This window comes from Salvelinus namaycush, unplaced genomic scaffold, assembly GCF_016432855.1.
Source record: "Salvelinus namaycush isolate Seneca unplaced genomic scaffold, SaNama_1.0 Scaffold2538, whole genome shotgun sequence".
NCBI classification, from domain to species: Eukaryota; Metazoa; Chordata; class Actinopteri; order Salmoniformes; family Salmonidae; genus Salvelinus; species Salvelinus namaycush.
In genome coordinates, this window is record NW_024059384.1 from 22,623 (window position 1) to 36,643 (window position 14,021).

At 48.8% G+C, this 14,021-nt stretch overlaps 1 protein-coding gene across 1 annotated transcript; it reads left to right on the top strand.

Moving 5' to 3' along the window:
• Positions 1-5,521: 5,521 nt before the first annotated feature.
• LOC120039104 (transmembrane protein 144-like) lies at positions 5,522-11,021 on the top strand (the record flags this gene model as incomplete). The annotated part of the gene is made up of 5 exons (XM_038984633.1): positions 5,522-5,792; positions 5,894-6,049; positions 7,919-8,041; positions 10,422-10,521; positions 10,941-11,021. Coding segments are annotated over exons 1-5 (557 nt in total), but the record flags the coding sequence as incomplete, so codon positions are not given.
• Between the last annotated feature and the right edge of the window lie 3,000 nt (positions 11,022-14,021).

A 14,021-nucleotide genomic window follows, 5' to 3' on the forward strand; every position in this document is an offset into this window, starting at 1 on the left:
GGTGAATAAATGCATTTGTGTGTTTGGCTATTGTGGTAAGCTAATATAATTCTATATTGTGTTTTCGCTGTAAAACACTTAAAAAATCGGAAATATTGGCTGGATTCACAAGATGTTTATCTTTCATTTGCTGTACACCATGTATTTTTCATAAATGTTTTATGATGAGTATTTATCTATTTCACGTTGCTCTCTGTAATTATTCTGGCTGCTTCGGTGCTATTTATGATGGTAGCTGCAATGTAAAACTATGATTTATACCTCAAATATGCACATTTTTCGAACAAAACATAAATGTATTGTATAACATGTTATAAGACTGTCATCTGATGAAGTTGTTTCTTGGTTAGTGACTAATTATATCTCTATTTGGTCGGTTTTGTGATAGCTACCTATGCGGTAGAAACATGGTGAAAATATGCGGATGAGTCTTTGGCTATTGTGGTTAGCTAATATAAATACATATTGTGTTTTCGCTGTAAAACATTTTAAAAATCGGAAATGATGGCTGGATTCACAAGATGTTTATCTTTCATTTGCTGTATTGGACTTGTGATTTCATGAAAATTATATTATATGATATCCCTGTCCCGTTAGGCTAGGCTATGCTAGTCAGCTTTTTTGATGAGGATGCTCCCGGATAATAATAATATGTATATTGTATGATCTAGAACAGAGTACGAGGCCGTTTAATTTGGGCACGATTTTTTCCAAAGTGAAAACAGCGCCCCCCTATTCACAAAAAGTTCAGTTTAGTTTTATTTATGGTAGCGCACCTTACCTCAGGGCATTGCGGACCTGTTACAAACCCTGTGTATATTGGTAATACAAAACCCTGTGTATACTGGTCATACAAAACCCCTGGAATCTGTTTGGAATAGCAAAAACTCCTATTATTGATAATTTCTAAACATTTTAGAACATCAAATCAAAGATATCTTAAATCATTCCCCCCAAATTCGAGAACAAAGACTACTAACCTTTTCTTTAGACTGGGAAAAGCATTTTGGATCTCGTCACCACCTCTGTTGTGTACCATTTCGCCCTGAAATTTACCCTCAACTCAGAGGTCAGGTCTTTGTCTTACGGATCTTAGATCCGTCCGTGCACGGTTTTTCAGCAGTTTCCTGGGACGACAGAGGTAGGTTTTGAAATCCGGCTCGAACGACCAATTGATGAAGGAATTTGTTTCCTATATGTTCATTAACCAATTTAATTATACAAGGCAAACACTCTGTCCATTTCTAAGAATATGTAAGATCCTTATTTGCATAAAATAGACATAGACCTGTGTCCAAATTAATAAAAAGTGTTTATTCTCCAGAGATCTCTGACGTGCATATACAAAACCGTTATTTTTATCCCTTCTATTACTAACGTACATACATACACACTAATCTGGATTATCTCCTGAAGCCTTTTACCACAGTTTATTACCACTTAGCTGACAGTTCCAGCCCCCCCCCCCCCCCCCCCCCAGATATGGAAAACCCAGAGGGCTTGAATTATTCTCCCTTATCTCCACAGAGTTATAGCTTAGTGGTTCAACCATAGGTTAATGATCCCTTAGTTTTCGTTAGAGACACACAGACATTCCTTTCTAACCCCCTACATGCTACCTAACAAATAATCCTAATGGTTAAGTTTCTGGGTAGAATTATTTAATCATTTATCTTAACCCTTGATAAAATATTCTAACAATATACCTGCTACACCCAGAACAAGGTCTAGGCCACCAACACCCAAGGTCATCCTGGATGTACCTGCTACACACAGAACAAGGTCAGAACCACCAACACCCAAGGTCATCCTGGATGTACCTGCTACACACAGAACAAGGTCTGGGCCAGCAACACCCAAGGTCATCCTGGATGTACCTGCTACACCCATAACAAGGTCATACTGGATGTACCTGCTACACCCAGAACAAGGTCATCCTGGATGTACCTGCTACACACAGAACAAGGTCTGGGCCAGCAACACCCAATGTCATCCTGGATGTACCTGCCACATCCAGAACAAGGTCATCCTGGATGTACCTGCTACACCCAGAACAAGGTCAGAACCACCAACACCCAAGGTCATCCTGGATGTACCTGCCACACCCAGGACAAGGTCTGGGCCAGCAACACCCAAGGTCATCCTGGATGTACCTGCTACACCCAGAACAAGGTCTGGGCCAGCAACACCCAAGGTCATCCTGGATGTACCTGCTACAACCAGAACAAGGTCTGGGCCAGCAACACCCAAGGTCATCCTGGATGTACCTGCTACACCCAGAACAAGGTCATCCTGGATGTACCTGCTACACACAGAACAAGGTCATCCTGGATGTACCTGCTACACCCAGAACAAGGTCTGGGCCAGCAACACCCAAGGTCATCCTGGATGTACCTGCTACACCCAGAACAAGGTCATCCTGGATGTACCTGCTACACCCAGAACAAGGTCTGGGCCAGCAACACCCAATGTCATCCTGGATATACCTGCTAACTTGACATTGTGTTTATTCCTGGTGTTTCGTGGGTCTAGTATCTTGACATTGTGGTTATTCCTAGACTGTATTTATAAATCAGAGCAAGAAGAACAAAAGCCTGAGCTAAAAAAACAACAGCTGTCAAATTGATCCAGTTGTAATTTATCTGTGGGGTAGATCTGTGTTGAAAGAAATGAGACGTATTTGGGGTTAAAGTTTACAGAAAATATTTACTGTTCATGAATATGTTGAAATGTTCCAGAATAACTAAGCAGGAACAGACCTACAGACATAAAGGTTGAATAATCCCTTGAGGTCTGTTGAGACAAAATCAGAATAATCCCTTCAAGTCTGTTGAGACAAAGGTTGAATAATCCCTCGAGGTCTATTGATGTCACGTTCTGACCATAGTTCTTTTGTATTTTCTTTGTTTTAGTGTGGTCAGGGCGTGAGTTGGGTGGGTTATCTATGTTTTGTGTTTCTGTGTTGGTTTTCTCGTTTGGCCTGATATGGTTCTCAATCAGAGGCAGGTGTTTGTCATTGTCTCTGATTGGGAACCATATTTAGGTAGCCTGTTTTCTGTTGGGTTTTGTGGGTGGTTATTTTCAGTGTTTGTGTGTCTGCACCAGACAGAATGGTTTTTGGTTGTTTCTTTGTTATTTTGTTATTCAGTGTTCAGTTTTGATTATTATTAAATATCATGAACACTTACCACGCTGCACCTTGGTCCTCACCTTCTTCCACCGACGACAGCCGTTACAGTTGAGACAAAGGTTGAATAATCCCTTGAGGTCTGTTGAGACAAAATCTGAATAATCCCTTCAAGTCTGTTGAGACAAAGGCAGTCTATTCTTTGTTCTGTGAAAAGGAGAGATGTGTTGCATATTACATATTACAACCTGATTGGCCATATGCCAATGAGGGCCTGTGAGAATGTAGGGGTTCATGAGGAAAGCATCTCTCTCATAACATAAAGGCTTCATAATTCATAAAAGTCATGTTAACTGACTGATATCTAAGCCTGTTAACCTCAGACCTTATTCCAAAACCCTATTCTCTCCCCATAGGGACGGCTGAACGAACCAGAGGTCATTTATTTACAGGTTTTAGGACTACAAGCTGGCGAACTCTACTGGGGCAAAATTGGTTCCTGTTTCAGTCATATTTTTGGTCAGGTTTGTCAAACAAAAACACCCTAATGATTGGTTGATCAATAGATCCTCCCACAATGCAGCGGTGGTTTCAGGGTGAAGTTGGTGTAGAGGCTCTGCAGTCAACCTCATGACCTTTGATCACTTGATTTTTGTAAAGTTCATGCAGTCGATATGTAGGTGCAAGTCGGACAATTTTTATTCCCATAATGCAACACACTTTAAAAGACTGTGACCAACGATGGCGGTGACCAACTTTGACAAAAGTAATCTGCATTAGGAAAACTGTTGTAATGAACACTTATGAGAATGGTGGACTGAATTTTCTGGACTTTAATACTTTTAAGATCAATTGGATAAAACAATTCCTAAGAAGACCCACTTCTATCTGAAATTTTATTCCTCATCATGTCTTCTCTGCTTTTGGTGGCCTTAACTTCATGTTGTTGTGCAATTATAATATTGACAAAATTCCAGTGAAACTTTCTGCTTTTCATCGGCAGGTTTTCTTGTCATGGTCCTTAATTTATAAACACAATTTTTCTCCACACAGATATTATATATGGAATAATTGGAATATATTGTATAAAAATACTTCTTTGTTTTTAGAATATTGGTTCCTAAATAATATCCTGTTGGTGAGCCAACTGGTAAATGCAGAGGGTCTTTTACTCAGTTATAAGGAATTCTTATCACTTTACAAGGCTTACATTAACACCTAAAGATTTTACAATTGTTTTAGATGCCATTCCCTCAGGTGTTGCTCTGTTATTCAGGAACGTGTCAAGACCCTCAGAGCCGACCTTCTATTGACCCTGTTGACTCATCAGTAGGAAAGATTTGTTTCTCTTTTGGTCCATTCAACAACAGAGCGATACGAACCTTGTTTCAGCAGGATGTTGTCATGCCTTATTGGAATGGATTTATTGATAATATCTGTTGGAAAAAAAGTTTGGATGTTCCTACACACATACCTACTTGTTAACAAAATTAAGGAGGTTTCCTTTAAAATTATTGATAAATATTATCCTGCCGACCACTATATGAAGAAGTTTAAGGAAAACATCAACTCAAATTGCTCCTTTTGTAATGACCACCCAGAAACAGTGTTGCATCTGTTTTGGGCCTTGTATTAATGTAAGAAAACTGTGGCAAGACATCAGTAGATTTATAATTGAACACATTTATGAAGATTTTACACTATTGTGGAGAGATGTACTGCTTGGATTCTTTACATACGATAAAAATAAGCTGAAACATTTTTATGTAATTAATTTAATTATTCTTTTGGCCAAATTTCATATACACAAATGTAAATTTACTAACAAAAAAACACATTTTCTTACTCTACAAAAAGAAATTGAACTGTATTTTAAGACAGTTATATACTCTACTAACAAGAAAGCTGTTAGAATTGTCAGTGTATGTATGTCCCTTAAAGGTCCTTGTGTAATTGTAATGGGATATTGTACCCCCTAGCCCCGCCCCCAGCCCCGCCCCCTATACTAGCTCGATTGTCCATTATATATAATCTATTATATATAATCTATATATACTTGTGTTCCCTTATGTACTTTATGTATTGATTTGTTGTTAATAAAAAATAAAAATAAATAAATAAAAGTAATCTGCTCGAACGCGCCCAACAAGTAGACCCAGAGCCAGCTGTTCCCTCTCTTGCGTGAGCATGCCGGATATTACGGAGGAACCAGGAGCCCACACGGGAAAAGCCGAAAGAGGAAACTTACACTGACAGGAACATTGACAAAAAAGACTCTCCAATGGTAAACGGCCTGAGTAAACTCTTATTTATCCACCATCTTTGGGGTTAATAATGCTCGGAGGTGCAAAACGAACTGCACGGTGGTCATGTGATAACACGGTGGTCATGTGATAACACGGTGGTCATGTGATGTACACGGAAGTGTAACTCCTCCGCACCGCAGTTGTCAGTACCTTGCAGAGTTTTAGAACCGGTCTACACCGTTAACGTCTAGTAGTATATTCAAATAGCTGGTTAATGTAGCCGAGGTTAGTAGTCAGCTCGTATCTAGTCCTCTCTGCGGTCATGTTGTTGTTGAGTGTTGTGAGCAGTGTCTGTCTGCTCCTAGCGACGCTACAGGCAGAGCTGGTACAATGTGACGCCGTATTGAACATCTCTACAGGTTTGTTACCACAGGTCTCTGTCTTTCAACGTGTTTTCATTTCATATGGGTCTCGTCTGTATGGGCTACTACTGTGTCAGACCAGTTTGTGCTTGTTTCAGGTGAGAATATCGGACAACTCGGGAAGGATTCGGTGCAGCTCGTGACTAACTCGTCCAACGGCACCGAGCTAACCTACGGCTTCGTCTCGTGCGGAGTGGCCGTTCTGTTTTACGGTTCTAACTTTGTCCCCGTGAAGAAAATACCCACCGGAGACGGTAAGAACGAAGCGAGACAAATATATTGTAACGACCCTGGGTTTATAAGCGCGGAAATCGACTCTGCCGCTGGAGCATGCTTTTGCGGCACAGTTGATAGCGCGCCGGACTTCGGGCTAGAAGGTCGAGGGTTCGAGACCTGCTCCCTGCTGTTTCATTACAATATAATGAGTTCAACGCCTTCAGCACTAAGTTAGTTTACTCAACATGTTAACCAAGATTCGGCTAAACTGCTTCAATAGACGAAACTTGGTTTATTCCTGGTGTTTCGTGGTAACTTGACATTATTTAACCTTCTTCCTGTACTATTACATGTTCTGTTTTCTGATAAATTAAATTTGTGCAACTTTCCACTGTTCCAAGGCTTTCCAAAACGCAACTTATGGTGTAATAACTATCGATCACTGATTGATTAGGCATCATACCTGTTGAATTACGTCATCACTAATCAATGATGCTGTTTAGTTAGAAAGGCCGGGCCACATTCAGTTGCCAAACCCAGATAGAAATGCCACGACTTGAGCTCATGTGATTCCTTATTATACATTGTATTGTTTTCTACGTGGCCTGTTTTATATCTGAACATTTCCTAAACACTGTGTCCAGCTGAATACACCCCAGGTGTGTCCGACTCACCTTTGCTACCGCAGTAACATGCTAAACACTGTGTCCAGCTGAATACACCCCAGGTGTGTCATGCTGAATACACCCCAGGTGTGTCCGACTCACCTTTGCTACCGCAGTAACATGCTGAATACACCCCAGGTGTGTCCGACTCACCTTTGCTACTGCAGTAACATGCTGAATACACCCCAGGTGTGTCCGACTCACCTTTGCTACTGCAGTAACATGCTGAATACACCCCAGGTGTGTCCGACTCACCTTTGCTACCTGCAGTAACATGCTGAATACACCCCAGGTGTGTCCGACTCACCTTTGCTACCGCAGTAACATGCTGAATACACCCCAGGTGTGTCCGACTCACCTTTGCTACCGCAGTAACATGCTGAATACACCCCAGGTGTGTCCGACTCACCTTTGCTACTGCAGTAACATGCTGAATACACCCCAGGTGTGTCCGACTCACCTTTGCTACCGCAGTAACATGCTGAATACACCCCAGGTGTGTCCGACTCACCTTTGCTACTGCAGTAACATGCTGAATACACCCCAGGTGTGTCCGACTCACCTTTGCTACCGCAGTAACATGCTGAATACACCCCAGGTGTGTCCAACTCACCTTTGCTACCGCAGTAACATGCTGAATACACCCCAGGTGTGTCCGACTCACCTTTGCTACCGCAGTAACATGCTGAATACACCCCAGGTGTGTCCGACTCACCTTTGCTACCGCAGTAACATGCTGAATACACCCCAGGTGTGTCCGACTCACCTTTGCTACCGCAGTAACATGCTGAATACACCCCAGGTGTGTCCGACTCACCTTTGCTACCGCAGTAACATGCTGAATACACCCCAGGTGTGTCCGACTCACCTTTGCTACTGCAGTAACATGCTGAATACACCCCAGGTGTGTCCAACTCACCTTTGCTACCGCAGTAACATGCTGAATACACCCCAGGTGTGTCCGACTCACCTTTGCTACCGCAGTAACATGCTGAATACACCCCAGGTGTGTCCAACTCACCTTTGCTACCGCAGTAACATGCTGAATACACCCCAGGTGTGTCCGACTCACCTTTGCTACCGCAGTAACATGCGACCAATAACATTTGGTGTGTGTGTGTGTGTGTGTGTGTGTGTGTGTGTGTGTGTGTGTGTGTGTGTGTGTGTGTGTGTGTGTGTGTGTGTGTGTGTGTGTGTGTGTGTGTGTGTGTGTGTGTGTGTGTGTGTGTGTGTGTGTGGCAGGTCTGTTCTTCCAGTGGGTGCTGTGTGCAGCAGTCTGGAGCGTCTCTCTGGTGGTCAACATTATTCTGGGGTCTCCCACCTTCTGGCCTCTAGCCATGCTGGGGGGGGCCATCTGGGCTACAGGTCAGTATCCCTCTAGCCATGCTGGGGGGGGCCATCTGGGCTACAGGTCAGTATCCCTCTAGCCATGCTGGGGGGGGCCATCTGGGCTACAGGTCAGTATCCCTCTAGCCATGCTGGGGGGGGCCATCTGGGCTACAGGTCAGTATCCCTCTAGCCATGCTGGGGGGGGCCATCTGGGCTACAGGTCAGTATCCCTCTAGCCATGCTGGGGGGGGGCATCTGGGTTACAGGTCAGTATCCCTCTAGCCATGCTGGGGGGGCCATCTGGGCTACAGGTCAGTATACCTCTAGCCATGCTGGGGGGGTGGCTGGCTATCTGGGCTACAGGTCAGTATCCCTCTAGCCATGCTGGGGGGGGGGGGGCCATCTGGGCTACAGGTCAGTATCCCTCTAGCCATGCTGGGGGGGGGGGGGCCATCTGGGCTACAGGTCAGTATCCCTCTAGCCATGCTGGGGGGGGGGCATCTGGGCTACAGGTCAGTATCCCTCTAGCCATGCTGGGGGGGGGGGCCATCTGGGCTACAGGTCAGTATACCTCTAGCCATGCTGGGGGGGGCCATCTGGGCTACAGGTCAGTATACCTCTAGCCATGCTGGGGGGGGGGGGGGGGGGGGGGGGGGGCGGCGGCGCGGCATCTGGGCTACAGGTCAGTATCCCTCTAGCCATGCTGGGGGGGGCCATCTGGGCTACAGGTCAGTATCCCTCTAGCCATGCTGGGGGGGGGCCATCTGGGCTACAGGTCAGTATACCTCTAGCCATGCTGGGGGGGGCCATCTGGGCTACAGGTCAGTATACCTCTAGCCATGCTGGGGGGGGGGGGGGCGGCATCTGGGCTACAGGTCAGTATCCCTCTAGCCATGCTGGGGGGGGCCATCTGGGCTACAGGTCAGTGTACCTCTAGCCATCTGGGCTACAGGTCAGTGTACCTCTAGCCATCTGGGCTACAGGTCAGTGTACCTCTAGCCATCTGGGCTACAGGTCAGTGTACCTCTAGCCATGCTGGGGGGGGGGCTGGCTATCTGGGCTACAGGTCAGTATCCCTCTAGCCATGCTGGGGGGGGGGGGGGGGGGGGCGGGCGGCATCTGGGCTACAGGTCAGTATACCTCTAGCCATGCTGGGGGGGGGCGGCATCTGGGCTACAGGTCAGTATACCTCTAGCCATGCTGGGGGTGGGGGGGGGGCCATCTGGGCTACAGGTCAGTATCCCTCTAGCCATGCTGGGGGGGGGGGGCATCTGGGCTACAGGTCAGTATCCCTCTAGCCATGCTGGGGGGGGGGGGGCATCTGGGCTACAGGTCAGTATCCCTCTAGCCATGCTGGGGGGGGCCATCTGGGCTACAGGTCAGTATCCCTCTAGCCATGCTGGGGGGGGCCATCTGGGCTACAGGTCAGTATCCCTCTAGCCATGCTGGGGGGGCTGGCTATCTGGGCTACAGGTCAGTATACCTCTAGCCATGCTGGGGGGCTGGCTATCTGCGCTCCCGGGCAAGTATACCTCTAGCCATGCTGGGGTGGCTGGCTATCTGGGCTACAGGTCAGTATACCTCTAGCCATGCTGGGGGGGTGGCTGGCTATCTGGGCTACAGGTCAGTATACCTCTAGCCATGCTGGGGGTGGCCATCTGGGCTACAGGTCAGTGTACCTCTAGCTATCTGGGCTACAGGTCAGTATACCTCTAGCCATGCTGGGGGGGGGGTGGCTGGCTATCTGGGCTACAGGTCAGTGTACCTCTAGCCATCTGGGCTACAGGTCAGTGTACCTCTAGCTATCTGGGCTACAGGTCAGTATACCTCTAGCCATGCTGGGGGGGTGGCTGGCTATCTGGGCTACAGGTCAGTATACCTCTAGCCATGCTGGGGGGGGGTGGCTGGCTATCTGGGCTACAGGTCAGTGTACCTCTAGCCATCTGGGCTACAGGTCAGTGTACCTCTAGCTATCTGGGCTACAGGTCAGTATACCTCTAGCCATGCTGGGGGGGTGGCTGGCTATCTGGGCTACAGGTCAGTATACCTCTAGCCATGCTGGGGGGGTGGCTGGCTATCTGGGCTACAGGTCAGTATACCTCTAGCTATCTTGGCTACAGGTCAGTATACCTCTAGCCATGCTGGGGGGGTGGCTGGCTATCTGGGCTACAGGTCAGTATACCTCTAGCCATGCTTGGGGGGTGGCTGGCTATCTGGGCTATAGGTCAGTATACCTGTAGCCATGCTGGGGGGGGGGGGCATCTGGGCAACAGGTCAGTGGGGGGGGGGTAGGGTTACAGGTCAGTATACCTCTACCTATCTCGGCTACAGGTCAGTATCCCTCTAGCCATGCTGGGGGGGTGGCTGGCTATCTGGGCTACAGGTCAGTATTTAATCTGTGTGTGTGTGTGTGTAGGTAACATCACGGTGGTCCCCATAGTGAAAACCATCGGTCTGGGTCTGGGCCTCCTCATCTGGGCCTCTTTCAACCTCCTCATTGGTTGGGCAAGCTCCAGGTGCACGCACACACACACACACCTCACGCACACACACCTCACACACACACACCTCACGCACACACACCTCACTCACCCTCACACACACCTCACGCACACACACCTCACGCACACACACCTCTCACCCTCACACACACCTCACGCACACACACACCTCACGCACCCTCACGCACACACACACCTCACACACCCTTACACACACACACCTCACTCACCCTCACTCACCCTCACTCACCCTCACTCACCCTCACACACACCTCACGCACACACACCTCACACACCCTTACACACACACCTCACGCACACACACCTCACGCACCCTCACACACATCTCACTCACCCTCACACACACCTCACGCACACACACCTCACGCACACACACCTCACGCACCCTTACAATACAGTGTGTGTGTCTCTAGGTTTGGCTGGTTTGGGATCGATGCTGAGGAAGTTTCTAACCCAACACTCAACTACTGTGGAGCAGGTTGCTGTCTGCTCAGGTAATGAGGGGTGGTGGTGGGGTGTGTAATGGTGTGTAACTGTCTGCTCAGGTAATGAGGGGTGGTGGTGGTGTGTAACTGTCTGCTCAGGTAATGAGGGGTGGTGGTGGGGTGTGTAACTGTCTGCTCAGGTAATGAGGGGTGGTGGTGGGGTGTGTAATGGTGTGTAACTGTCTGCTCAGGTAATGAGGGGTGGTGGTGGGGTGTGTAATGGTGTGTAACTGTCTGCTCAGGTAATGAGGGGTGGTGGTGGGGTGGGTAACGCTGAGGAAGTTTCTGTGTAACAGGGAGTGGTGTGTAACAGGGTGTGGTGTGTAACAGGGTGTGGTGTGTAACAGGGTGTGGTGTGTAACAGGGTGTGGTGTGTAACAGGGTGTGGTGTGTAACAGGGTGTGGTGTGTAACAGGGTGTGGTGTGTAACAGGGTGTGGTGTGTAACAGGGAGTGGTGTGTAACAGGGAGTGGTGTGTAACAGGGTGTGGTGTGTAACAGGGTGTGGTGTGTAACAGGGAGTGGTGTGTAACAGGGAGTGGTGTGTAACAGGGTGTGGTGTGTAACAGGGTGTGGTGTGTAACAGGGAGTGGTGTGTAACAGGGTGTGGTGTGTAACAGGGTGTGGTGTGTAACAGGGTGTGGTGTGTAACAGGGAGTGGTGTGTAACAGGGAGTGGTGTGTAACAGGGTGTGGTGTGTAACAGGGTGTGGTGTGTAACAGGGAGTGGAGTGTCATGTGGTGTGTAACAGGAAGTGGTGTGTCATGTGGTGTGTAACAGGGAGGGGTGTGTCATGTGGTGTGCAACAGGGAGTGGTGTGCAACAGGGAGTGGTGTGCAACAGGGAGTGGTGTGCAACAGGGAGTGGTGTGCAACAGGGAGTGGTGTGTAACAGGGAGTGGAGTGTAACAGGGAGTGGTGTGTAATGTGGTGTGTACCAGGGAGTGGTGTGTAATGTGGTGTGTAACAGGGTGTGGTGTGTAACAGGGAGTGGTGTGTAACAGGGTGTGGTGTGCAACAGGGAGTGGTGTGCAACAGGAAGGGGTGTGCAACAGGAAGGGGTGTGCACCAGGGAGTGGAGTGCACCAGGGAGTGGAGTGTACCAGGGAGTGGAGTGTACCAGGGAGTGGAGTGTACCAGGGAGTGGAGTGTAACAGGGAGTGGTGTGTAACAGGGAGTGGTGTGTAATGTGGTGTGTAACAGGGAGTGGTGTGTAATGTGGTGTGTAACAGGGAGGGGTGTGTAATGTGGTGTGTAACAGGGAGTGGTGTGTAACAGGGAGTGGTGTGTAATGTGGAGTGGTGTGTAATGTGGTGTGTAACAGGGAGTGGTGTGTACCAGGGAGTGGAGTGTACCAGGGAGTGGAGTGTAACAGGGAGTGGTTTGTAATGTGGTGTGTACCAGGGAGTGGTGTGTAATGTGGTGTGTAACAGGGAGTGGTGTGTAACAGGGAGTGGTGTGTAACAGGGAGTGGTGTGTAACAGGGAGTGGTGTGTAACAGGGAGTGGAGTGTAACAGGGAGTGGAGTGTAACAGGGAGTGGTGTGTCATGTGGTGTGTAACAGGGAGGGGTGTGTCATGTGGTGTGTAACAGGGAGGGGTGTGTCATGTGGTGTGCAACAGGGAGTGGTGTGCAACAGGGAGTGGTGTGCAACAGGGAGTGGTGTGCAACAGGGAGTGGTGTGTAACAGGGAGTGGTGTGTAACAGGGAGTGGTGTGTAACAGGGAGTGGTGTGTAACAGGGTGTGGTGTGTAACAGGGAGTGGAGTGTACCAGGGAGTGGAGTGTAACAGGGAGTGGTGTGTAATGTGGTGTGTAACAGGGAGTGGTGTGTAATGTGGTGTGTAACAGGGAGGGGTGTGTAATGTGGTGTGTAACAGGGAGTGGTGTGTAACAGGGAGTGGTGTGTAACAGGGAGTGGTGTGTAACAGGGAGTGGTGTGTAACAGGGAGTGGTGTGTAACAGGGAGTGGTGTGTAACAGGGAGTGGTGTGTAACAGGGAGTGGTGTGTAACAGGGAGTGGTGTGTCATGTGGTGTGTAACAGGGAGTGGTGTGTCATGTGGTGTGTAACAGGGAGGGGTGTGTCATGTGGTGTGTAACAGGGAGGGGTGTGTCATGTGGTGTGTAACAGGGAGGGGTGTGTCATGTGGTGTGCAACAGGGAGTGGTGTGCAACAGGGAGTGGTGTGCAACAGGGAGTGGTGTGTACCAGGGAGTGGAGTGTACCAGGGAGTGGAGTGTACCAGGGAGTGGTGTGTACCAGGGAGTGGTGTGTAACAGGGAGTGGTGTGTAACAGGGAGTGGTGTGCAACAGGGAGTGGTGTGCAACAGGGAGTGGTGTGCAACAGGGAGTGGTGTGCAACAGGGAGTGGTGTGCAACAGGGAGTGGTGTGTACCAGGGAGTGGTGTGTACCAGGGAGTGGTGTGCAACAGGGAGTGGTGTGTAACGGAGTGGTGTGTCATGTGGTGTGCAACAGGGAGGGGTGTGCAACAGGGAGTGGTGTGCAACAGGGAGTGGTGTGTAACGGAGTGGTGTGTCATGTGGTGTGTAACAGGGAGGGGTGTGTAACAGGGAGGGGTGTGTAACAGGGAGGGGTGTGCAACAGGGAGGGGTGTGCAACAGGGAGTGGTGTGCAACAGGGAGTGGTGTGCAACAGGGAGTGGTGTGCAACAGGGAGTGGTGTGCAACAGGGAGTGGTGTGCAACAGGGAGTGGAGTGTACCAGGGAGTGGAGTGTAACAGGGAGTGGTGTGCAACAGGGAGTGGTGTGTAACGGAGTGGTGTGTCATGTGGTGTGCAACAGGGAGGGGTGTGCAACAGGGAGTGGTGTGCAACAGGGAGTGGTGTGTAACGGAGTGGTGTGTCATGTGGTGTGTAACAGGGAGGGGTGTGTAACAGGGAGGGGTGTGTAACAGGGAGGGGTGTGCAACAGGGAGGGGTGTGCAACAGGGAGTGGTGTGCAACAGGGAGTGGTGTGTAACAGGGAGTGGTGTGTAACAGGGAGTGGTGTGT